This window comes from Microtus ochrogaster, chromosome 7 (assembly GCF_000317375.1).
Source record: "Microtus ochrogaster isolate Prairie Vole_2 chromosome 7, MicOch1.0, whole genome shotgun sequence".
Lineage (NCBI taxonomy): Eukaryota > Metazoa > Chordata > Mammalia > Rodentia > Cricetidae > Microtus > Microtus ochrogaster.
Window position 1 is genome coordinate 14,589,989 of NC_022014.1, and position 25,589 is coordinate 14,615,577.

At 42.8% G+C, this 25,589-nt stretch overlaps 1 protein-coding gene across 1 annotated transcript in view; it reads left to right on the forward strand.

Moving 5' to 3' along the window:
* Aatf (apoptosis antagonizing transcription factor) overlaps nt 1-23,847 on the forward strand; it is a 108,707-nt gene extending 84,860 nt beyond the window's left edge. The window contains exon 12 of the mRNA XM_005349330.3: nt 23,386-23,847. Coding sequence (XP_005349387.1) covers nt 23,386-23,449 — 64 coding nt within the window. The 3' untranslated portion in view covers nt 23,450-23,847. The remainder of the gene's footprint in view (nt 1-23,385) is intronic.
* The last annotated feature ends 1,742 nt before the right edge of the window (nt 23,848-25,589 follow it).

Below are 25,589 nucleotides of genomic sequence, written 5' to 3' on the forward strand. Positions count from 1 at the left end.
TTTTTTTTTTTTTTTTTTTTTTTTTTTTTTTTTTTTTTTTTTTTTTTTGTTCAGTGCTGGAGATTGAACGGGTTTCAAGCATGCTAGGCAAGTACCATACCAACTGACCTGAATCTCTAACCCTGCATTTTTCTTATATTACTTGGTACCCCAAAGGTTCTTTGTTTCTCAGAATGTTATCTATACTTATCCTTTTTAATGCTGTATTACATGCTACACTTGCAAATTATTTGAAAAGCCAGTCATGGTGTGGTACTCACCAATAATCTGAGCACTTGAGAAGCTGAGCCAGGAAGATCAAGAATTCAAGGCCAATCTGTCTCATACAATGGGACCCTCATCTCAAACCAAAAACAAAACAAAAAAAGTATTTGAGAACAAGTGCAACAGTTAGAATCATTTGACACTCGACACTTAAGAAGCATAGGGCTAGAGCTGCTTACATCTCTTGGTCTCTCCTGACCCTGTGGTCCTAAGGTAGATGCCAGCTTTAGTCACCAAACATCTACTTGAGACAGGAAGAGGAGGAAAGAATGGTGCCAGCCATATCTGTGGGCTCTTGTTTTGCGTAAAAGCTTTCCCAAAATTCCTTGCAGCAGCCTCTTTTTTTTTTTTTTTTTTTTTAATTCCTTTGACCAGGTCTGTGATGCATTGCCACCTCAGATAGAACAGTAAAGAAGGGGTTAGGATTGCATCATTTGGTCAGCGGACCTGTAACACTCTGTAGTTAAAGGATTGTTGTTGTTGTTGTTTTATAATAGTTACCAGCATCTTTTGTCGATTAGCTCCATGATAAAGAAGTTGACAATGGTCTTGTGACTGGAGAACTGAACATTTGTGTTTTGCTGTTGTTTTGTTAGTTTTGAAACAGGGTCTGTTTGTAGCCCAGCCTGTCCTGGAAAGGCTATTGTGCTCACTATGTAGACCAGACTGGTCTCGAACTCAGATCTGCCTGCTTCTACCTCCTGAGTGCTGGAATCAAAGGTGTTCGCCACCACACCCTGCACTGAGCATGTGTTTTCTCACAGGGCACTCATTCATATTGTGTTTCCTGAGGGTGAAGTGTTCGTTCTCTGCTCTGGCTTTGTCCTCTAAATGAACTATGAGTGCTGTAACTGAAGATTAGCATTTCTCCTTCTAGAATCAAAGCTTCTGGGACTGGTAGTCATTAGTTTACCTTAAGTAAAGAAGGAGAGAGCAGTAGCATGACCTCTTTTGTGAGTTTTGTTTTTGTTCATTTGAGAGTGTCTTGCTGTGCATCCCATGCTGGACTTGAACTCATAAACTTCGTCCATCAGCCTCTTGAATGCTTGGATTGTAGGTGTATGTATGCCACCATGTTTGGCCCTTGTTTTGTTTTTCTTCAGTAGGAAAACTAGTTGAAAGTAATGTGGTACAGTCAGGACACTGTAACCATAGGTTTTGTATCTAGATTCAGCCAACCTTCCACTGAAAAATTTAGGCCCTGGGAGATAAAGCATGAGGACTTCCGTTGGAATCCCCAGAACCCAAGTAAATTCTGGTGCAATAGTGTGCATCTGTAGTCCAGTTCACTTACAGTGAGATGGAAGATAGGTGCAAGAGCATCCCTATAATTTAATGGGCCAGCTAGCCTGGAGTACACAGCAGTGAACAAGAGACCTTGTCTAGTATAAGGTAGACAGGGCTAGCAAGATGGCTTATTGGGTAAAGGCTCTTGCCAACAAGATAGATACGAGTTTGATTCCTGGAACCCACGTGGTAGAAGGAAAGATTGACTTCCAAAAGTCTTCCTCTGACCTCCTCACAGATATACCCACATATAATACAGTAAATAAGTATAAAAAATAAAAATAAAACAAAGTGGAAGACAAAGACTGACACCCAATGTTGTCCTCTGACCTCCACGTAGATACCGTGGCATACATGTGCCTGCACTCACATACATGCACATACATAATAAAATATTTAAAGAAAGAAAAATTATATATGGGCTTGGAGATATAGCTTAGCTGTAGGACACTTGCCTAGTGTGCCTAAGGTTGTGGATATGATCCCAGATCCACTAAAATGGGATGGAAGGGAGCAGTGAGAGAGGGAGGGCAGTTATTGTTGACTGAGGCTGCTTGTTCATTTCCCTGCTGCCCAGACCCAAAGTAATCACACAGAAACTATATTAATTACAACACTGCTTGTTTAATAGCTTACGCCTATTTTTAGCTAACTCTTACATGTTAAATTAACTCATAATTCTTGTCTGTGTTAGCCGTGTGGCTTGGTACCTTTTATCAGTGAGGCATTCTCATCTTGCTTCCTCAGCATCTGGGTGACAACTGCAGACTGAGCCTTTTCTCTTCCCAGAATTCTCATATTCTGGTCTCCTCGCCTATACTTCTTGCCTGGCTACTGGCCAATCAGCATTTTATTAAACCAATACAAGTGACAAATCCTTACAGGGTACAAGACCATTGTCCCACAATAAGTTATGTATGTATAGAACATGCCTTTCCATGGCATTATACTAAACATTACAGTAAACGATGATTACATAGCTCATATAATACATACTGAATTCAATAGTAAGTAGCGATGCTTAAATCTAGTAGTTGGCAGAAGTTTACGCAAGTGCTATACTGTTTTATATAAAACTAAAGCCTCTGCAGATGTTGGTATTGGTATGTTCCCCATGAATGCAAAGGGAGATAGTTGTCATTGCAGTGGTAGGTTCTAGTGTCTTAGGGGAAGGGAGGCGTCCTGAAGCCAGTCTGCCATGTGTTTTAAGAGACCACTGTACTGTGGTATTCATCCAGTAGTATTCTGCTTTGTGTTTCATTTTTATGTCATGATGGAAAATGTTCACGGTTGTTTGAATGTCACTGTCTCCTCAGACTGCCTTCCTCAAGTGAACAGTTTGGGGTTTGCTAACTTACAGATAAATCATTCTTGCCATGGATGTGTGAGAACAGAGATTTAAACAATGAGAATATTTGTTTGTTTTTCTTCTGATTTTGAGTTAGAGAAGGACTTTATAAGCATAATGCAGGGACCAAATATCACATAGGTCTCACTGTGAAAGACATCAGAACCAAGGTTCGTAGGGAAATGACAAACTAGAACAAGTTAGGCAGTGCTCTGCTATAAGTAGAGTATCTGCAGCTTCCTCATATCGCAGCAGTTGTAGGGAGCATGTGTCAGCATGAAGGCTGGAAAATTATACAGTAAAAATGTAAAGAAATGCAAATTAAGATAATAAGATACTGTTTTTTTCTCTTTTGCTGAAAAACATTAAAAGGACTAGTAATCTGCAGTGATGGTGTGGGGAGTGAACTTTCATGTACTGTCGCCGTGTGTGTGTGTGTGTGTGTGTGTGTGTAAGGAGCTTTTCTAGGATCTGTTTTGCAATATTGTTTATAATGTTGAAAAATAAATAATTCAAATAACCAGTTCTGTAGGGAACTGGTTGAATAAAACTTTTTATGAAATTATAAGCAATTATTGAGAAAGAAGTAGTTTTGTATAACACTCAGTAGAAAAGGTAGCCTGCAAAACACTTATCATATTATAATTCTATTTCTGAGTTAACAAGATAAACAAGTTGAGTCTCCATTGTTCAGATGATCAAAACAGAAGATTCAGGAGTTTCCCAGGTTTGGGAATATTTGCATAGACTTCACCAATTGCCTCCAGAATAAGAAAATCTGAAATAAAACAGGTGCCACACTTTTCAGCTATTTGAGCAGCATGTTGGTACTCAAAATTTCAGATTTTAGGGGCTAGCATGCATCTTAATGGAACAGCCCTTGCCCAGCTTCCCTGAAGGTCAGTTCACAGCACTGCAAAAACAGAACAAAGCACAAATTTAAGATTTTCATATGGATGGTACCCAACATTTATAAAGCAGCACTCCATTTCCATAGTATCCAGTGCTCCTTCTGAACTCCACACTCCAGGCAAGCAATGTGAACTTTCACCAGTGTACATACATACAGGCAAAACACACATAAAACAAAATGAATAAATTAAAATGTAAAAGTTAAAAAACACTAAGCAGGCATATGGTATCCTCCTGTGTCTGTATTAGAGTGTGTATCCTCAGTAATTACCAGTGGGGAAGGGACTGGATGACAAGGAGTCAAGAGACAAGCAGTGCTGTGGTTCTCCTGCCTCCAGGCTACCCCTAACCTACTCTATGAGAGAACTCACGCTGTCTCTTATTAAGAAGTGAGAAGCCTTTGATGTTTATTCCTGGGGGCTGAGGAGAGGGTAAGTAAATGATACTCTTACTCTATTGTGTGTCTGTAGTATTTGAACTTTCTACAATAAGTTTGTATTGCTTTGTATCAACATCAACAGAAAGCTATTTTCAGTTTCTGGAATTACATATATGAACCATGGAGGCAGTGGGAAGGTTCTGATATTCCTCTGTTGGAGTATGTAAAGTGAAAGATGGCTCTTCCCCCCTGTGGTTCATACCCTAAGCTGACTGTGGCACCTAGCTACTTCTTTTCACGCTCCCTTCCCCAACTGTGGTATCATGTAGGTAGGCAACACAGCACTCCCTGCTCTCTTGAAGTTTTCTTCCCAGAAGCAGCTCCCCCACAGTTCTGAGTTGATCCAGGTCTGGGGGTTGCCTTCATCTCTCTGCAGGTGTTCCTTGGCTCCAGGCTATTGTTTGCAAATAAACCTGAATTGGATTTATACCCAGTGGGTCTAGGGGCTCTCAGTGCTCATCCTTGACTCTCTCATATCCCTGTCCAGTTTGAGCTCAGTACATTCTGATTGGATAGATTGGACTGAAATGGGAATGCACTCTTTCTCATTAAGAGAAAGAAAGGATCTCTGTAACACAGGAAGTTAAATATCCTCGTGGTCTGTGGAAGGGCAGTGTGGCATCCCCACCTTGTCCCCTGTGGAGTGTTCTCTAGTTAGTTTAATTCTTGCTGATAAAAATTGAAACCCTGTCTCAAAAAAAAAATTCTTTCCTCACACTAGGAATTTTTGTCTTAAGTGATCTGTAAAAAAAAAAAAAAAAAAGCCTTTTTAAATGCAAAGTGGCCCAGCTGAGCTCTTGTGTCATCTCTTCCCTCAGGCACTTTCGTTATTGAGAATCTTGTGTGATCCTGATGTGTCCTATGTCCAGTAGGGATGCACTCCAATTCTGAGGGAGACAGCACATGTGCCTGGCACACATTTTCAGAATTGAAAGAATTTTAATGTGTTGGCACAAGAGTTACCATGAGCCTGAAAACAAGCCCAGTTTCACCACACTCTGCACTGAGCAACCCTGGTTTGCCTGTCCAAGGCAGAATGTCCTGTGGGTCTTTAGAGACAGCTAGCTATGGACTCTGGAGAACAGGCATGAACTGCCACTCTGCACAGGTTCTCACTTTCCCTCTGGCTTATGGACAGAGGTCTTTTTAAGCTGGTTAAGGATTTTGAGAAGCCGAGCTCCCTTTACCTGGTGTGAGTACTGACCCCAGAGTTTACTGTGGTTAGTAAACTTCATGACCTTTCTCTGCTCTGCTGATGGCAAAGCACTGGGAGATGGGGAGATTAGCTGCCTTTTGCTGTCTATGCTAGGCACTTGGAGACTGACTTTGAAGATGTGAGGTTTTGTCATGGGTGGTGCAGGTAGATGTCAAACACGTGCCCTTGCCAAGACCCTAAGACTTGCTGAGAAGGTGTCTGTGGTTAAACCGCACTGACACTGGCTTCTGCTCTTGCCAGGGACAGGGCATCTAAGCAGTGACAATCAGCTGGGTACAGACCAGAGAAAAGTGGTGTGGCTGCGTTTGCTACCACTTCTGAGAGGGTTCCCCCACCAGATTGATTCTGGCAACTGGCCCTTTTTTGTTGTTGTTGTTTTTTCGAGACAGGGTTTCTCTGTGGTTTTGGAGCCTGTCCTGGAACTAGCTCTTGTAGACCAGGCTGGTCTTGAACTCACAGAGATCCGCCTGCCTCTGCCTCCCGAGTGCTGGGATTAAAGGCGTGCGCCACCACTGCCCGGCTTGGCACTGGCCCTTTTCAATGCAGGTTATGGCATTTTTCTGGGTAGCTTATTTCTTGTAACTCTTATTATAAACATAATGGCAACATTAGCATTTAGAATTGTTTGGTTCCTTTGCAACAAAAACACCAAATTCTCTTAGTAATAAACAGCAGCCTTATCCTCTCTCCCTTAATAAAACATCACAAGGAGAAGGACCCTTTAATGGTAAGTATTGTGTACTGAACACATTATTGTTTTACATCCAAGTTTAAGAAATGTACAAATGGGGGGCTGGAGAGATGGCTCAGTGGTTAAGAGCATTGCCTGCTCTTCCAATGGTCCCGAGTTCAATTCCCAGCAACCACATGGTGGCTCACAACCATCTGTAATGGGGCCTGGGGCCCTCTCCTTGTCTGCTAGCATACACACAAACAGAATATTGTATTCATAATAAATAAATAAATATTTAAAAAAACAAAAGAAATGTACAAATGTAAGCCCATCTTGTAAAGTACTTTGTCAACATCACAGCCATGTTGCTCCTGAGGTGCCTTGGTATCATAGAATTCCTACAGGCATTTTGTCTTTGGCTTGCCATTTTTGTGTATGGATCTGCAATCTACATGCAGGCATGTTCACCACTCTCCTGTCCTGTCCCCAGCCCATAACCTCTGCTTTCTTAAAGCTCCCCTGCCTATTGTGCTGTTTTTATTGCGTAGAAGCAGGCATTGATCTTGATGAGCTCTTGTGCTGTAGCTTGCATGACATTGAGAGCTCATCTGCTCATGATCCCAGGAAACATCTGTTGGGTAAGAACTTCAGGCAAGAATGGTTAAAATACAGATGTTTTCTCTGAGGCTGCTTATCTCCTAAGAAGACACAGGTTATTCTGACAGGTGAAGCAAGTCTGGGCAGATATGCAACATTGATCTAATCAGCAGAACAAGAGCCCCACTCTAACTGGTGTTACCTTTTACCAGTGTCATTAAAGGCGCCCATTACTCTTTTATTAGCTGCTCCCTCTCTTCCTTATCAGATTGCAGAGCAAACATAACTCACGGCAGTGATTTGATCTCTGTTAAAGAGGATTACGGCTTTGCATTAACTGGATTGACATAGTTTATAATTCACTTGTTGATACTCTGGCGGGTGTTGGCACGTGCCTGACCTCCCCCAGCAGTGCTGAAGGGAAAGAACCCCCATATATCATCATTAAAGATGGCACTCAGTACAGACAGGAGATCCAGCCTTTCCTCCAGTAACAGCAAAAAGGACAAAAGGAACACTCTCAAATTCAAGCCTGAGACTTGGTCCAGACTCTCAAAACTGTCTTGAAAAGAAAAATAGTACTGCTGTGTCTTTGCTTCTCCGGTTTGCTGCTGTTCGGCCTCTCACTCTAGAGAATTTGAGCTGTCAGATTGAAGTTTGGTTCCAAGCAGGATAGAGAGTGATAAAAGCGCATCTTCTTAATCTCACTGTGGACACAAGCAGATAAGCCCTTCAGCGTGGGGCTTTGTGCTGCAGTGTTCATTTCTGTAGCCACACTTTCAGCATTTCCTCTTGATTTGAAATTCTTTTCCCTTCTAAGGGTATTGCATATTCTTTAAAGTGGTTCTAGATGTTTTTCTTAAGGATTTGTTTTAAATTTATTATGAGATTCTAAATGTAGCATCTTACAGATACTGCTTTAACCATAACCAAAGTGGCTTCCAAGTATGTAGCTCAGCTTTCCACCTTTCTCTTGATTGGCCATTTCACACATATTATTAATGTTTCCTACAGTGATCCCAGCTGACATCAGATTACTAAGGTGTGTAGACCATTTTTGTTTCTTCGTAACGCCTTAGTTGCTCTGTTTTTTCTACCCTGAGTTGACTACCCAGTTCTGATCAGCAGTGAATGACTGTGAAAGACAATGAGGGGCGTGTTACTCCCTGAGCACTACTGTGTCAGACCTCGAATCCCAAACCTGCCCTCCTTCCACGTTCCATTCAGCCCTTATCAGAAGGCAGCAGCGAAATGGCCGACGTGGTCTATGTTTTGTGATTAAAACATTAAGGCATGGAGTAATTAAATAACTTGCTTAAGTTAAAAGCAAGTTGTGAACTAGAGTGTCCCAGAGTACAGCCTGCTAACCTCTGCTGCTGCTGCGGAGTTTGTCTCTCAACTAAAGACAAAATTTTAACTTGCCTAGAGTAAATTCTTTTGTAAAGGGACATTATTTATATAAGGAAAGCTTTGCTTGCAGGCTGTTTACATTTTGGTACGAATCACAAATTCCCCAAAGCCTGCCCTGTGGTTATTCTGTCTGTCGCAGAAGGCCTAGATTTTGTGATAAGCTTTGCCCTACATCCAGTCCTGAGTATCGTGTCCTTTTGCTCCCATAGACCTAGTTCCACTATTCCAGACCTGTCACCTCATCCTTGGAGTACCTTTTCTTCTATAGTGAAAAATAATACATGTGTTTGGAAGAAAATTTGGAAAATACGGAAAGCACAAAGTTCTTCTAGCACCCTGCACTTTTTTTTAACATGTGTTTGTTTGTTTTGTGTGTATTCATGTACCTGCTCTGGCACATATGGAGGTCAGGAAACAACTTGAGGAAATTGGTTCTTTCATTCCAGCATGTGGATTCCAGGAACCATGTCTGGAGCCTGGCCTTTACCAGCTGAACCATCTTAGCAGCCCTGCTTTTATCTTTTACAAAGAATTATTGTATGTGTATTTTATTCAGACAAGTACATACATGTCTTTATATTTTTATTTCAGTTGCTTTGTATTGTAAGCATTTTGGTGCACTTGTTTTTTGTTTTTTTTTTTTAAACACACAGTAACAAAATTCATTACAAGACCTTTTTGTTGTGGGGCATTACAGCTACTTTTACATATCTATAAATGTCCATACTGTGTTTGTGCTTGGCAGTCCTCCCTCCATACCAGGAGCTGTCCCCAGGTCCTCTAGTTCTCTCTGACTTCTGTTCCTGCACTCGAGTTTTGTTTAATATAGAATGTTGTGCTGTGCTCTCTCCAGTTCTTGGCTCCCTGACTTTTTTTTGAGTTCAGGTGTCCATCTTGTGACCATGTGACTGTCACAGTGATTGCATCAGCTCTCCATGTGCTTCACCTTCAACTTCCTTGATTTCCTGGAAGGAGTATGCTTTTCTTTACCTGTAGAATGAACTTATTTAGTCTGCCTTGTCTCCATTCCTGCGTCCTTGTCACGTGTTAAAACAACATGCTTTTATACCATCCTATTGTGAGTCTTTCTCTGTCTCCCAGCCAGCTCCCAAATAACCACACCAAGACTTATTATTATTATGAAAGCTAGGCTGATAACTTAGGCTTGTTTCTAACTAACTCTTTTTTTAATGTTTATTTATTTATTTGATATGTATACAATATTCTGTCTATGTGTATGCCTGCAAGCCAGAAGAGGGCACCAGACCCTATTACAGATGGTTGTGAGCCACCATGTGGTTGCTGGGAATTGAACTCAGGACCTTTGGAAGAGCAGGCAGTGCTCTTAACCTCTGAGCCATCTCTCCAGCCCCCTCTAACTAACTCTTATAACTTAAATTAACCCATGTCTATTAATCTGTGCACTGCCATGTTCCTCATGAATGTTATCTCTCCTCTAGCATGTTTTACTTATTCTCCGTTTGGTTGGCAACTCTGCCTTCTTCTCAACATTCTCTCTGTCCTGAAAACCCTACCTAGATGATTGGCTATTGAGCTTTTCATTAAACCAGTCTGAGTGATAAATCTTCACTGTACAAAAAGATTATTCCACACAGTCATCCAATCTGGGCTATATCCTAGAACACACATACACACACTATGCACTCACTGCCCTTCCCTGTGGAAATGTCCAGTCATCTGAGATCCAGGTACTTGCCTTTCCTCATTCCTTCTGAGGGGGTGACTCTTTCTGTCTGAACCCTTCCCTGTCTTGTTGGCTCCTCTCTTAAGATATTTATTGCAGTTTACGAAAGCACTTACTAGAGGGTTTTTCTTGCTAAGAACATTAACTCACAAGTACAAGAGAGTGGCTGTTGTCAAGATATTAGCCCAGAATAGTATCTTTTAACCCTAACTGTATTCTGCCTATTTAAAAACATTTTTGTAGCACAGGTATTGTTTTCAAGACAATTTATTTAAGGCCTTCTACACTGTCAGCACTCAAAGCCAGAGGACTGACTGGAGGTGAGTATGTCCACTATAGTGCTCATGTGCGGTATGGCCCAAAGTACCTTCTCTGTGTGTCTTAGTGTCTTTCTTTATAAAGTGAAAACACTTAACCCTTCCCGGTCACCTTTTTTTTTTCCTTCAAAGAATGAAATGCCCTTATTTTCATGTTTGTTAGTAGAGAAGACTATTTTAAATGCATTCTTTATGAATAATATTTAAATAAATAAAGTTTGTGTTCCCACACATCTGCATGTCGCTTTGCCTAGGCGCAGCAACATTTCCATTTCTGCCCCAGCTCAGAAGTAGTGCAGGCTTCCTTCCCAGAGTGCCTGTGCACAAGGACCTGTGAGAGCATTCTGAGAATAGCACTATAAGATGGACTCCATTGCAGAAGCCTCTCCAAACTGTCCAACTCCTTCAGGGTGCTGTCCTCCTGCATCATCTACATGTATTGCAGATTCATCACCACCATGTCACCTTGTAATTATGTCTTCATTCTTGAGCATTGCACTGCTGGCCTCCACCTGGTTACATTATTCATGGCTTACAGCCATGTTGGAAAAATCTCTTGAGATGAGGAGTCAAATATTAGGGATCTCTGACACCCAGCCCTTGTTTAGAATGTGTTTGAGGTCATTTTTACTTGGATTATCCTAGGAGAAAAATCCTCTAAAAACACACGTTTTCCATCAGTTCTTGAATTTTGTATTCTACTTTTGGTTTTTCTCTTGACCATCATGATGATTTTCATACCAGGTTGGATTTCTGGTGACCTCCTACAAATTACTGGTTATTGTAAAAACATGGTGACCTCCAACAGGACTCTGGGTGACTAGTAGAAGCTATAGGCTGCTTTTAGAATTGTCCCATTTAAGAAGAAAATAGTAGTAGAACAGATTCTGTTTGTACATCAGTAAGGGATCATAAACATAGTTACTTCTTTTATTATTTGATTTTGTTATGAAAAGAAAGCCTAAAAAGGGGGCATCTGTGTCCGGGGTGGGGTCATTACACTCCTAGGATGAGGCCTTGGAGGAGCAGCCGCCACACCTTGTATTTATCCACGGCTCCCCCTGGGAAGCAGTGCACTTTATAAGCATTAGCTCATTTACTCTCTGGGCACTTCTACTTAAAAGGTAAATAAGGCTGAAGGCTTTTTCTTCTTCAAAACAGATGCGGAAAACCAGCCAAAGAGGAAAATGGCTTGAGCAGAGGCTGGCTAGGTGGGGTCAAAATGGGGCTGTGGTGTTGTCCTGGGCAAATCTCCTTTCTGCTCCTTGGGGCAGTGGGAGCTGGACCTTTGTGTGGAGTGTGAAATGCTGCAAAGACGAGCAATTGTTCTTCAATGCTTTGTGCTCCTTTATAAGAAAGAAGAAATCAATACACATTTTCTCATACACACACTTGGCAGCCCTCCACCTCTCCCGCAGCTCAATCCTGCAGGGAGAGGCATGGCTATCTAAGCCAGCAGGATACACCAGCTTCCAGGAAAAGGCACGAAAACTCCTCATTCTGCACTTAGCAGTCAAGCTCTCTAAAGCCAACCATAACACTGGCTAAGGCCATCACACTGACTGCAGGAGCTAGTTGGTCCAGCTGGAATGGACCAGTGCAGTGCTATAGTGCCTGAGGGTTCTTAGGGAGTATAGTGACAGAAGGTATACCTATCACAGACTGTTGAGAACTCTTTCCTAGTTTATGGAGAAGTTCTTTGAAGGATGCTGTTAGAAAATAAAAAGATGGAGGCAGTAATTTTTATCCTTTCAGTTATCATACAGCTAATCATAAAGCTGGGCATGTCAGCTCAAAATCTCCATACTTTAGAGGCTGAGGCAGGAAGATCACTATAAATTCAAGGCCAGCTTGGACTTTACAGTGATGGCCCTATCTGAAGTTAGAGTCTTATCATTTTAAAAGACAGCATTGAGGGGCTGGAGAGATGGCTCAGAGGTTAAGAGCACTGATTGCTCTTCCAGAGGTCCTGAGTTCAATTCCCAGCAACCACATGGTGGCTCACAACCATCTATAATGAGATCTGGTGCCCTCTTCTGGCATACAAACATACATGGAAGGAATGTTGTATACATAATAAATAAATAAAAAAAAAAGACAGCATTGATATCTGGAATTCAGTTACAGCTTATGCCAATCAACAGTTTAGGATGAATAACAATTTTTGCTACTATAAACAGAATGATGGGTTCAAGTGACAGAATGGCTTTGCAGGGCAAGAGGGAGTACAGCTGATTGATTCTATGCAGGTGAGCAGCTCTGGAGAGACTGTGAGTCCGTCACACAGAAGAGACATGAGATAGGGAGCAAGTAAGTTGTCCAGATGCAAGAAGAAGGAGGGTAGAAGAGGAACTGAAAGACAGGCAGGGCAAGGAGCTCATGGAGGCTGACCAAGTGGGCCTTGGCTTCATGATAACAGGCCAGTATGCTGGCCCAGTCTCTGCTGACATGAACTCCCTGCCTGGTTTTTTACAGTTCCCACTCCTTAGAATCTGAGGTTCTGTGGAGTGATAACTGAATCCTATGCAGCCCCAGGCCCTTGTGTCCCTTGGGCCACAGCCCTGGTGTGAACGCCAGTGTGCCTAGGCACCAACTTTACCTTCTCTGCCGCTAAGCAAGTGATTCACATCTAAGCAGCGAACCATCCCCTGGCTTTTAACAGGAGCCATTGGAGGGACTGCTCTTTGAAAAGGGAGCTTCATCTTCCTGAAGCCAGCAGTCTTGAAACTGTAAACAAAACAGTGGCCAACTCTATTGCTAGCATCGTGGTGGCCTGACGTTAATATTAAACATCTCTAGTAAGGCAGAGTGCCCTGTGCCCAGCTTCAGAATAAAAATAAATAAAAATAAGAGAAAACCTGTTTTTTGGTTTTTTGGGGTTTTTTTTTGTTTTTTTTTTTTTTTAAAAAAAGCAGTAAGGTGATTTTTCGTCTTTCCTTTGTGAGGCCATTTGTCTTCTCTCACATCAAATCTGTTATAAAACAGTCACTGTGAACGTAGAAATCATCCCAGGAATGTAGAATATTGATGCACAGGAGCAGGGCTCCTTTTGTCTAAACTCCCGCCCCCAGCAAGCTCAATAAGGTAAGTTATTTTTCTCTAAAAGAGTGTGAAAGACTTGACGGTGCTGGGAGGACTGGTAGGAGTTTGCAGTATTTCCCATCTTTGTTAATGTGTGGTGAATTTATAACCAACACTGACGAGAAAGCCTTCACCAGTTCCCACTGTTGCCCCTCTTTCTCCTTCAGTCTCCCCATCTTTTCAGGTCCTTTGTTTGGGGCCTGGACCTGCTTCTTTAAACATTTATAAATCTTGAGTCTGTCTGATCTTTAGGAGACAGGCCAGAGCCACATGTCACCAACTGTAATTTAGAGCTGTAGAACTAAAAGCATCTGCAGGGGTTTGGAAGACCTAGTTCTGACCTGACCGAAAGAGTGCATTGGAATATCCCTTCTCAGGTCTCCTTCAAGCTCTGGGAAGATAGTGATGAGAGCAGGCAGCCTGGGTAATTTATGGGCTCCAAGCTGCCTGGTCTCCTAGTCCCCTTTGAAATGAGTTGTGTACTGCCACCTTGTGGTGGACCGGCACATCTGCAATTTGCTATCTGGAAAACCGGGACAGATTGAGATGACTTTGCACCCAGACTCTGGTGATGAATGACACTGGAGAGATTCTCTGGGTCATTTACTATTTTACTATTTTGCTAGTCTCATTCATATCAAATAGTTCCCAGGAAGACTTTTTTTTTTTTTTTTTAGAAAAAGACAAAGAAGTAGGTCTTTTATGGGAAGTTGCTACTTTTCTTTTCCTACTACTCCCTTTGTATGGAGTGTGTGTGTGTGTGTGTACGTGTGTGTGTACGTGTACGTACGTGCATGCTTGTGATGGGAGGATGAGTGGATGAGGCTTCATTCCTGGTTTGGGTTGGGATATGTGTGAGCCACTTTTGGTGGTGGTAGGAGAATAAAGGGAGCCTACATTGACCTCCTTAGCTATACACAGGAATCATAGGCTTTCTGCTCCATGATTTCATTGTGTTATTGGCAGCCAGCTGTGAGGTGTCAAGGCAGCCAGTCGCTCCTCATACATGTGTGACAGAGACACTGTTTTGTGCTCCAGAGACAGCATTTTATGGAAGATGCCATAGTCTTACTGATCAAGAAGCTACAGTTTACTCACGCCAAGGTGGGAACCACCTATGACAGCAGGTTGCAGCCCTGTACACCATTATTACTGTGCTGTAGGCTATTGCTATGCTCACTTTTCCTGCTTGGAGATTTAAGACAGTGAGCAGTTGCTCCTTGGTCTTATATATCCCTTAGAAAGAAGAAGAAACAATGCACAGCCATGCCCTCTGGCACACTCTTTCCAGCAGTTAGAATGCAGGCATCTTACTGGAAGAGGGTTCTTTATTTAGGTGCTATTGGCACTTGCCAAGTGATAATTGGAAGGCACCTTCCAGTAGGCATTTAGAATGCCTGAGCCTACTGGTTGAAGAGAGTAGAACTCTGAAGGCAGGGGATGTATGTGTTCAAAATGTAGGAGGCTAGCCAGGATCTAGCTTGGTGTTACGGTACATGTCTGAGATGTGGAAGGCCCTGGATATGCTCCTAGCACATGCGCACACTCACAGACATGTGCTGATAGACGCCTCTGTGCCCACAGACCTGTCTGGACTCCACCAGCAACGCTACAGTTGATGCAGTGCTAGGATTGGCACAGAGGGTCTGAGGGCCTTACCTAGAAAGGCAAATTGAAGGCTTCCGGGATTCAGACAGACTGCCAGGAAGATTTGCAGCAGCAATGGAAAGAGCTGAGGGTCTGAAGCTGAGCAACATGCTGTAGGGCACAGCCATCCACCTTGCTTCTGTCCTGGCTCTGGGGGTGAGGGCCAGTGGGTTAGTGTTGTCTGGGCGGGTGTTTGAAAATGGCCACCTATCTAATCTGATGTCTGTTGTTCTTTGTCTTTTTTGTTATATTTTTCTTTTGGGTTTTTGTTTTTGTTATTTGATTTTTTGTTTTGTTTTGTGGGTTTGTTTTTGTTTTTAGGTTTTAAAAAAATGTATGTATCTGCGTGAATCTGCATATTAGTGCAGGTGCATGCAGAAGCCAGAACATATCAGATCCCCTAAATATGGATTGATAGGCAGTTGTGTGTGAACCACCCAAAGTGGGTACTAGGAACCAAAATTGGATCCTCTGCCAGGATGCACTCTTAAAAGCTGAGGCTTTTCTCCAGCCTCCTGTTTTGTCTTTGTAATCTTGCACAATAGTTAGTGAAGTTTAGGTTTGTTGATAGAAGTTTCTGTTCCACCCAGTCCCACAACCGTTCAATCCCAAAGAAACATGCAGAGGCCTATATTAACTATAAACTGGTTGGCCTCATAGCTCAGGCTTCTTATTAACTAACTCTTTCATCTTAAATTAACCCATAATTTTTGTCTGTGTTAGCCACATGCTTGGTACCTTTTATCAATGAGGCATTCTTATCCTGCTTCCTCTGTGTCTGCAGACTGAGGCTTTCCTCTTTTCAGAATTCTCCTGTTCTGGTTACCCTGCCTATACATCTTGCCTGGCTACTGCCAGTCAGCATTTTATTAAACCAATACAAGTGACAAATCTTTACAGGGTACAATACCATTCATTGTCCCACAGTACTTCCCTCCCCCCCTTTTTTTTCTTTTCAAAGCAAGAACTCTAAATCTAATCTCCCTTGTTTAGCTTTTTTTCCTGACCATATCCATAACAACTTGTAACCAACACTCTAAACAAAGACAGACATCCATAATCTAATTTTTGGGAATGTGGATGTAGTTTTTCAGGCTACTTCCTGCTGATTGAGGACACTAATAATCTTACGGGGACTTAAAGGAAATTTAGGATTATGTTCAGGTCCTGACTAGAATCATCTGTGAGGCTTGATCATCTCAGCCAGTATCCTTGAGGCTGTTCTGGATGCAGAACTCAGAGGAAACTCCAGCAGAGGTGCTCTGAAACATTGGATCATCTGGGCCATCTGCTATCGAAGATTTTTCAGGGGGTCTTCCTTGATCAATCAGACCTGATTTTTCTTAACCCAGAATTAATCCACAGCCTCTCATTTCCTGTGGAAACAAAAGCAAAACCTCAAAGTAACATATCTTTTGACTTAAATTTTGAAGTCAAGGCATTTTCAAATATATATATTTTGATTAATCCAGCAAATGTCTTTTAGCAGCCCATGCTCCTTCCTCAGCATTCAAACAATTCAAAGACAACACAATAACATGCAGTATCCAGATTCTCTTTGTATTTTCCATTTTTAGTGGCTTTATTTTAAACTCTATTTTTATTTATAATTTTTGGTTTTTTTAAGACAGGGTTTCTTTGTATATCTTTGGCTGTCCTGAAACTCACTCTGTAGGCCAGGTTATCCTTGAATTCACAGAGATCTGCCTGCATCTGCCTCTCAAGTGCTGGGATTAAAGGTGTGTGCTACCACACCCAACCTCCCCCCCCCCTCTCTTTCTCTCTCCCAAGCCTACATATATTTTTAGACACACTGTAAACCATTTGGAGGTTTGGTTTTCTGTTTGTTTTTGTGTGTGTTGTTTTTTGTTGTTGTTGTTCTGAATCTATCTTTACTGTATATTTCTCTTTTTCTGACCACATGAGTTTTTAATTTGCTAAGCGATATGGCTAGGATTAAAACCATGGCTTTGACAGCTGGATCCACACATTCCAGCTTTCTGAGAGTCTAGCTTCATGGCAGAGATACTGGCAGGAACCATGTTTATTGCCACAACTCTATGGAGTTTTAAGATTCCTGTCACCACCAAGAAGTGGTGTCAGGTGTTCAGAAACATCATTTAAGTGTTTGGTGGCAGGACCTTTTAAAATAGCTGCAATGTTTTTTGCAACTAAAAATGAGTCAGGAAGCCTCTCTTAAATGAGACATGCTTGCCTCTAGCAAACAGAGCCCACCTGAGAAAATGCTGCTACCAAGAAGCCCTGCTAACTCTGTTGTTTTGTGTCTAAAATTACTTCCTAAGCTCTCTCAGGTTTTATGTGGATGTACTTGTTTACATTGGGCGCCATTTGTTGACAGAGGTTTCTGTCCCACCCAGTCCTACAGCTGTTCAATCCCAAAGAAACACAGAGATCTACATTAATTATAAACTGTTGGATGTAGATGAATGTGATAAAGTAGTCCCACACTAGCTCAGAATTGAGTGTAGTAAAGGGTTCTTTATTTAGGGGTAGACTCACAGATCAACAGTCCTCTGCATGATTGGGAACAGGAACCAAATCCAGCAGCCGAGAGAGAGAGAGAGAGAGAGAGAGAGAGAGAGAGAGGACTCTGCAAGCTTTACACTGCATTTATAGTACAAGAGACCACACCCAAGTGGGCTGGTATCTTTTAAAGTCTATTGGCTGAAGGAGTTCCCACAGCACCTCCCCCTTTAAATAAGAGAGTCCCAAACCCAATATAAAAAAACTATATACAGTAAGAACAAATATCAAGTATAAAATTTAGAATAAACAATATCAAACAAGAAACATGCTAAATGTTTCAATAATTATCCTATCCTAAGGAGTCTAAGTCTTGTATTAGAAATGACTTGACTGCCGGGCGGTGGTGGCGCACGCCTTTAATCCCAGCACTTGGGAGGCAGGCGGATCTCTGTGAGTTCGAGACCAGCCTGGTCTACAGAGCTAGTTCCAGGACAGGCTCCAAAACCACAGAGAAACCCTGTCTCAAAAAACCAAAAAAAAAAAAAAAAAGAAATGACTTGACTAAGACATGAGAGGAAAGTTAACTACGATTATCTGGTCTTCAACCCCATCAAAGACCTGAGAAAGAAAATAACATTACTTGAGTACAATCAAGCAACTTCCAAAATGTGCAATAAATGACAGAGACAACTGGCTACCTGGGCTACCCAGGCTACCTAGAGTCTCACTTGCAGTGTTGAGGTAACCAACTTTGGCTAAGGCCTAAAGTAACTGACAGCTCATTTTCAGAGGCAGGAGAATTTTCAAAACCATCTCCCCCTGTCTTGGCAATCTTTGTTCTTGTATCCTGCTTGTTCTGTCCAGACACCATGCATTTTGTCAGTGGTAGAGCATGGGCAGTTCTTTGCCCAAAGGCCAGTTTTGCCAAGAAGAAAACAAGCTCCAAGTGGAGTGTCTTCTGTGCCCAACATATTCTTGGGAATAGATCAGTGCTGCCAGTTTCAACAGTTTAAATAACCCTCAGTTATTTAAATGCCATATTCTACAGTTCTTTGAGGTGGTGGAATATTACCTATCTAAAGACCCTGATTAGTCTAACTAAAAGTATGGCAAACATGGATGACTATTGACCTGTAATTCTTAATACCTATATAAGTTAAAGAGTAAGGCCTGATATTAGAATATTAAACAATCTTTAAACAACTGTGCAGCAAATGAGGACAATGGCTTTAAAATGTAAACAGTGTATAAGTATCTTGATCAGGGGTAGAAATGTATAGTGCAAAATAATAAATATATCCTAAAATTCTATCAATATATAAAATGTCTCAAGCAGAGGTAGAGATATGCATGCATACAATATGACAGAATAACTTTGCATAGATGTACAAACATTGTAAACAGAAATAGGAACTTATTAAATATAACTAATATAATTTGAATTTGTATCATTCTATAAGAGTCTTTACTAATGTAAATTGTCTATAAATAATAGCTCACAAATATTCACTCTATTGCTCACTATTATTATTAGTGTGAGTATAAAACCTACCTATTATCCCATCCAATTCCTGCCCTCTTTTTTTGTAAATTGTTGTCAAAACACAAATAGGAAAAGGTGTTAGTGACACTTTTGGTCAGGGTACTGTAGGCACCAGTGGACTTTCCTATATAAGAAGCCTTCACCTTGTCTACTTGGAGCCTTCTTGCAAGGTTTTAATCTTGATCTGGACCTTGTTCAGCATGACACTGGTGGAATTAGAATTGTTAGTCTTCTGCCTGTGTATGCTATCACTGTCCCTGCATCTCAAATGTATGTAGAAGGCCATGTTCAGGCTGCCACACTGTAGTGCTTAGTGTGGGGTTTGTAGTGTGCAGGCGAGGTAGAGAGCAGAAAGCAGAGGTGGTCCGGGTGCTTTCTAAGTAGCTGTGGGTATTTAGGGTTGCCTGGCCCCGAGAGCCAACAGATGAATATTTTCAGATTAATCAAAGACATGTATATAGGTTTGAAGCTATCTTTCTCTTTTTTTTCTCCTTTCTTCTCTTCCAATTTTAGGCAGGTTCTTGGTATATAGCCCAGGCTGGCTTTGAACTTGAGATCAATTTGCCTCAGCCTCCCAAGTGCTGAAACCACAGGCCTGGCTCAAATTATACCCTTAATCAGAAGGGTAGGTTACTGTGTTGCAGGGTGCGTTTGGAAGACGTGTGACTCACTTGGAGGGTGGGCAGGTTTTTCTGGGGAACAATAGGTCAGCTGCTTTCTTTGTGGTACCCACAAAAGCAGCAGGGACTGGGGTTGTCTTGGAGTTTGGGGAGTTCAGGCCACAGTAGGAGGAGCATGGTCTTCGAGAAAGCAGATAGAGTTCAGAGCTGGATGCTGCAAGCTACTGACCTAGCAAATTAAAAGCCCTGCATAGGCCATTTGCAGGTTTAATACACTGTTTGCCCAAATAGCATCATGAAAGACAATGATCTGTATTGCAGTTCTGTGAGAAGTACACACATAAAGCTGAGGGCTGTGTTGTGCACACACACTTATTTTACTAAGGAATGTGCAAATCTTCACCCACCAGAGTGCTGCTTGCGCTTCTCAGCTGAAGCCAGACCCACCGCTCTCCCTTCCTTCAGAAGACACAGTAAACCACATCCTTGTTCACACATGCACACACTCTGTCTTGATGGAAAATGGCTGCTACTGCATGATCATTTTTTTTCCAGAAACAAGTTTTATTGTAATATAGTAAAAATATTAAATTAGAAAATGCCTCACTAAGGGTTATAAAACCTTACTACACTAGAGATAGGTAATTATCCCCTCTGCAGCCTAAATGACAGTTTAAAAGAAATAAAAATGCTCATGCTCATTACTTGCTTTTGTAGGTTGTAATAAAGGGTGAGTTAAATTTTAATTCAAGGAAGAGCCCCTGCCATCGACCCTTCCACCCTGGGTCCAAATCCCAGTAATTACTCTGTTGCCTGTTCTCCTGTGTAATTCTAGCGTTCATACCTGGGCTACAGTGGACATTGCCACTGGCCAGTGAGAGCAAGGATACAAGAGATAAAGCAGGGCGGCGTTTCAGATCAGAGATTCTTAGCTTTGTTCCCAGTGTGATGAGGAGCAGGATTCTGTTCTTGAAACAGAAGCTTGCCAGGTTTACTGTGCAGAACCTGATGACCCTCAGCATCGGTTCTCCACGTGCACTTCTGCTCCTGACACGTGACCCCTAGTGGACAGTAACTGCTGTCTTTGGCCAATGCACTATGCTGCCATTGCAGAGGCAAGTGGAATCATTTGCCTAGGGACAATGATAGCTCTCAATATAAGCCGGCAGGGTGAGTCTGGGAGGGAATAAAAGAATAATAGCCCTGTGCCTGTTTCTCCCCTCAGCCGGAGTCACCTTGAAGTCATGCTGTCCTTTTTGTCAAGCAGCTATCTCCTTCATGTTTTGTTTTTTTTGGTTGAAATGGCTAGAGAGGCTTGTGTGTGTTGGCAGATGGTCAGGCCACAGCACAAGGAATGAAGGCTGGGCAGGGCTGCTGGGATCTGCAGGGCAGCACGTGGGTGTTCATTTGCATTTGGGGTGAGGTCTTCCTCCTTTGTAGGACTGGCAAGATGCCTAGAGCTTGGGAACAACAGGAATGTTTGGGGTTCAGGGCTGGTTGGCACTTTAGGATGAGGCTTCCAGCAAATTCATGTGACTATAAAATGCCTGTAATAAAACTGAAGATCCTCTGTCATTTTCTGTCCACAGTTTCTCTGTCTGTTCAGTGACCCCTTCAGGACAGAGCTGACCTACATCTGACTTCTGCCATTCAGGGTTTTCCATCTCCCTTCTTCCTTCATTTCCTCCCTCCTTGCCTCCCTCTGCTTTGATGTCCTTTCTACTGGGGTTCCATCTCTTACTCTGTAGCTACAGCAGGATGAGTGCTGAAAAGCTGAGCCAGCATCATGGCACAAACCTGTAATCCTAGCATTGGTGGCAAAGGAGACAGGCTACAAGTTAGAGTCAGACCAGACCCTATTAGACAGGACAAATTAAGACTACTTGCAAAGATGGCTTTTGTTGCATCAGGGTGGCTGCTGGAAGTTCTCAGGCAGCAGGAACACCTTCAGAAATTATTTTCTTAATATGATGGCAGACTGTTGAGAGCCAGATCTGAAGGTGTCAGTCTGGAGTGACTTTCCTCTGGGATGCAGACTCCTGATTCATCAAGAGTCCTATGGCTGTTCTGATTCTAGGCAGTCACTGTTCCTATGGACAGAAGCATATGTGGACCCTTGCCTCAGTTAGATGTGGCCCTAGGGTTGTTTACTGGGTCTCAGGGATTCATATCCCATGGGTCTGGGCTGTTGGAGCTTTGAGCCTCTTCCTGTGGGGCAGCTCTGCCCCATCCACAGAGGAAATGCCCAGAACCTGGTTCCCCTAGCAAGGCTTCTTCACCCCCACACCCCAAACTACTTCTCTGCCATTTCCCTCACTGATCCACGTGCATTGCGTACAACAGCAATAGAAGTTGTAGTGATCACTCACTCTATTTTAAAGGTTTATTCTTACTTCCGTGTGTGTGAGTTTGTACATGTCTGAAGAGGGCATCAAATTGCCTGGAGCTGGAATTACAGGTAACTGTTAGCTGCCTGGCATGGGCACGGGGAAACAAACTCTGGTCTTTTGAAGAGCAGCAAGTTCTCTTAACCTCCAAGCCACCTCTCCAGCCCCTTATCACCATACTTTTAATGTCCAAATTGAGCTTTAGAGTTAGGCATTGGTATATACCTGTAATCCCAGCACTTGAAGGGCAGAGGCAGTAGGATCCAGAATATGAAGCTGGTGTCAAAAGTAGTAAGACCCTACCTATCTCAAAACTATAACGGGTTATGGGGATGACCCAGTTGATAAAGCAGTTGCTGTACAAGTGAAGACCTGTGTTTGATCTCAGCACCCACATAAAAGGCCAGGAAAGGGTGGTGCACACTTAGAACCCCAGTACTGGGGAGGCAGAGACAGGAGGATCCCTAGAGCTTATTGCTCCTCCAGCCATAGGCCAGAGAAGCCATCTCAGCACACAGGTGGTCGGCTCCTAAAGAAAGTCCCAGCACACACAGATAGCTAGTTTTATTTTGTTGGTGTATGGTGTGTATTATATTCTTGTATACATGTTATGTATTCAGGTCCCTACAAAGGTCACAGGGAGGAGCCAGCCATCTTCCTCTTGGCTGAACCTAGAGTGCACTTTTTCCAGCTAGCTTAGCTGACCCACAAGCCCCAATGACCCTCCTGTTTCCCCTCTCACCCCCCCCCAACACTGAGGTCACTGAATGCATGGTTACATGTAGTTCATCACATGGGCACTGAAGGTCTGAACTCAGGCTTATACATACAGCAAGCATTTTACTTAGTGAGCTGCCTCCTCGGTCCAATAATGTTAATTTTTAAAATCCAACTTTAAAAATAAATTAGACAATTAAATTATTTCTTAGACTGAGATGAGAGAAAGGGGTGTGGGGGAGGGGAAGAGCTCTGGTTCTGTTCTGAACCTCTGCACATATGATCATAATTGGAATCTTGTTGCCGGGTCATTTTCATTGTTTTTCAAGTACTGCCAAGTCCTAGAAAATGTATGAAAACTAAATTATATCCCCTACATCCCATGTCTGATTGAATCCTCTCGGTGCGTGCCAGTCTCATATATCCTATTAAAATATTCAATCTTGTTTTCTTACTTGAAGAGCCTGTCTGTAAAGGGCAAACTTACAGAAAACTCATTCCCTGGAGACAGGGTGTCCAGCCACACTGGGCTATTTACATGTTTCACTGTGTGATTGGCTGCTTCTGTGTTTCTTCCTCCCTTGTATTTGTGAATAAGCACGCCGAGATGTGGTTCTTAATTATACGGCTATGTTTTCTATTGAAGAAACAGATGAAGGTGTTTTCCAGCTTCTTGGTTTCTTTTTAACCTTAAAAAGTTAAGCAGCATGTTAACCAGTTTGTTTTATTTTCTAGGACCGAGTTGTATCGATCTCTTTTCGGCCAGCTCAACCCTCCTGACATGGACCATGGGGATTGAACTCACTGTCCTCTCTCTCCAGACTCCCGACCCCCACACCAGGACCCACCTGGTGCTTCAAGGACAGATGACTTCAGGGTGCAGCACTGGGGATCCCTGGGACCATGCTCTCTGGGAGCGTGTACCTTACATCCAGGAAAGCTCAGCCTCTGAGTCTTTTAATATTCACAGATATTGTCAGGGCTAGAGCCATGACTCAGGGGTTAAGAGCACTTACTGCTCTTGCAGAGGACCCAAGTTCAGTTCCTAGCACCTACACCCAGTGTCTCAGAACAGCCTCTAACTCCAGTTCCAGGGGATGGGGATTCGGTGCCATCACGTGGCCTCTGTAAATCACCAGCACTCAGGTGTGTACTCACTCCCACACAGACGAAATTAAAACTTAAATAAATCTTTTTAAAAAAATCTGTGGTCATCAGTGTGAGTTACTGAGCTAGAGGAGATAGTTTAGAGTTAAATTGACAGTGACACCTGCTGGAAGGATTTGTGGTTTTCTGCTTAAATCGTCTACTTGTACAAAACTCCCATTTCCTGCTGGGTGGTGGTGCATGCTTTAATCAGGCTGATCTCTGTGGGTTTGAGGCTAGCCTGGTTTACAAAGCTAGTTCCAGAAGAGCCAGGGCTACACAGAAACCCTGTCTTGGAAAAAAAGAAAAAAAACACAACCTCGGCCGGGCGATGGTGGCGCATGCCTGTAATCCCAGCACTCGGGAGGCAGAGGCAGGCGGATCTCTGTGAGTTTGAGACCAGCCTGGTCTACAGAGCTAGTTCCAGGACAGGCTCCAAAGCCACAGAGAAACCCTGTCTCGAAAAACCAAAAAAAAAAAAAAAAAAACACAACCTCCATTTCTTGTCCATTCATCCCTGAACAGACGTTCAGGTTGTCAGGTTGTTCCCACATCTTGACTGTTGTGAATGGCACTGCAGTAACTGTTGGCTCGTCTGACCTTCACTGACTTCCATTCCTTTGGTGCTTACACTGAACCGGGACTGCTGGGGCAGATGGTGGTTCTGTTTTGTGTGTCCGTGTGCATGTTTGTGTGCTCATGCAGTGCTGGGAACCCAGGACTTCACATGCTCTGAGCATGTGTTCTGCTTCCCAGCCCCTCTTCAGGTTTGGAGGAGGGTCCATGCTGTGCTTCACAATGGCCGCTCCAGCTTTCAGCTCAAATAGTGTCCAAAGGCTCACCTTGCTGCTCTGCCAGCATTTGTCATGACTTATCTTTGGTAAAAGCCATTTTACCAAATGATGCCTCGGCATGCTTTTATTTGCCCCTTGCGAACAATCAGCTATGTCTAGCTTTCTCTAATGAACCTCTTGGCCATTTGTGTATCTTCTTTTGAGAAGTCTATTCTCAATGTGGATGTTTGTTCTAAGTATGGATGGGTGGAGAAAATGTGGTATAAGTGCACAGAGGAATTCTATTCAGCCTTTAACCAAGAAAGGGTTCTTTCTTTGGTGTGGCTTGGACAATCCTAGAGGACACTGGTAAATGAAATAAGCCAGGAACAGAGAGACAAAGATCTCAGCTGTAAGCCAAGTATAAAGCAGTTAATTCCCACATGCAGAGGAGGATGGTTGTCAGGTGGCAGCCAGGAGGGGATGGAGGAGTGAGCTTTGAGGTCCAGAGAAATGGGAATAAATTCCACATGTCTCACCACAAAAATGTGATCAGTGTGGCCCTGCATCTGGTAAGGACTCAGCTCAGCCACTTCATGCTGTGTGCATCAGAATGTCATGCTTAAGACCATGGATATATATGCTTAGGAGTTTACAATGAAAAAATAACAGCTGGGGCTGGAGAGATGGCTCAGGGGTTAAGAGCACTGGCTGCTCCTCCAGAGGACCTGAGTTCAATTCCCAGCAACCACATGGTGACTCACAACCATCTGTAATGGGGTCTGGCGCCCTCTTCTGGCCTGCAGGCATACATGCAGGAAGAATACTGTATACATACTAAAGAAAGCTTAAAGAAAGAAAAAAAATAACAGTTTGGGCCAGAGGGTGTAGCCCATTAGTGGAGCACTTGCCCGGCATGCAGAGGCCCCCAGTTCCATCTCTAGCACTGAAAGCAAAATGCTAATTTCTAAATCCATGAAACACCTGTGCTGCTTTGGGTAGATGAGCACTGGCTTGGCT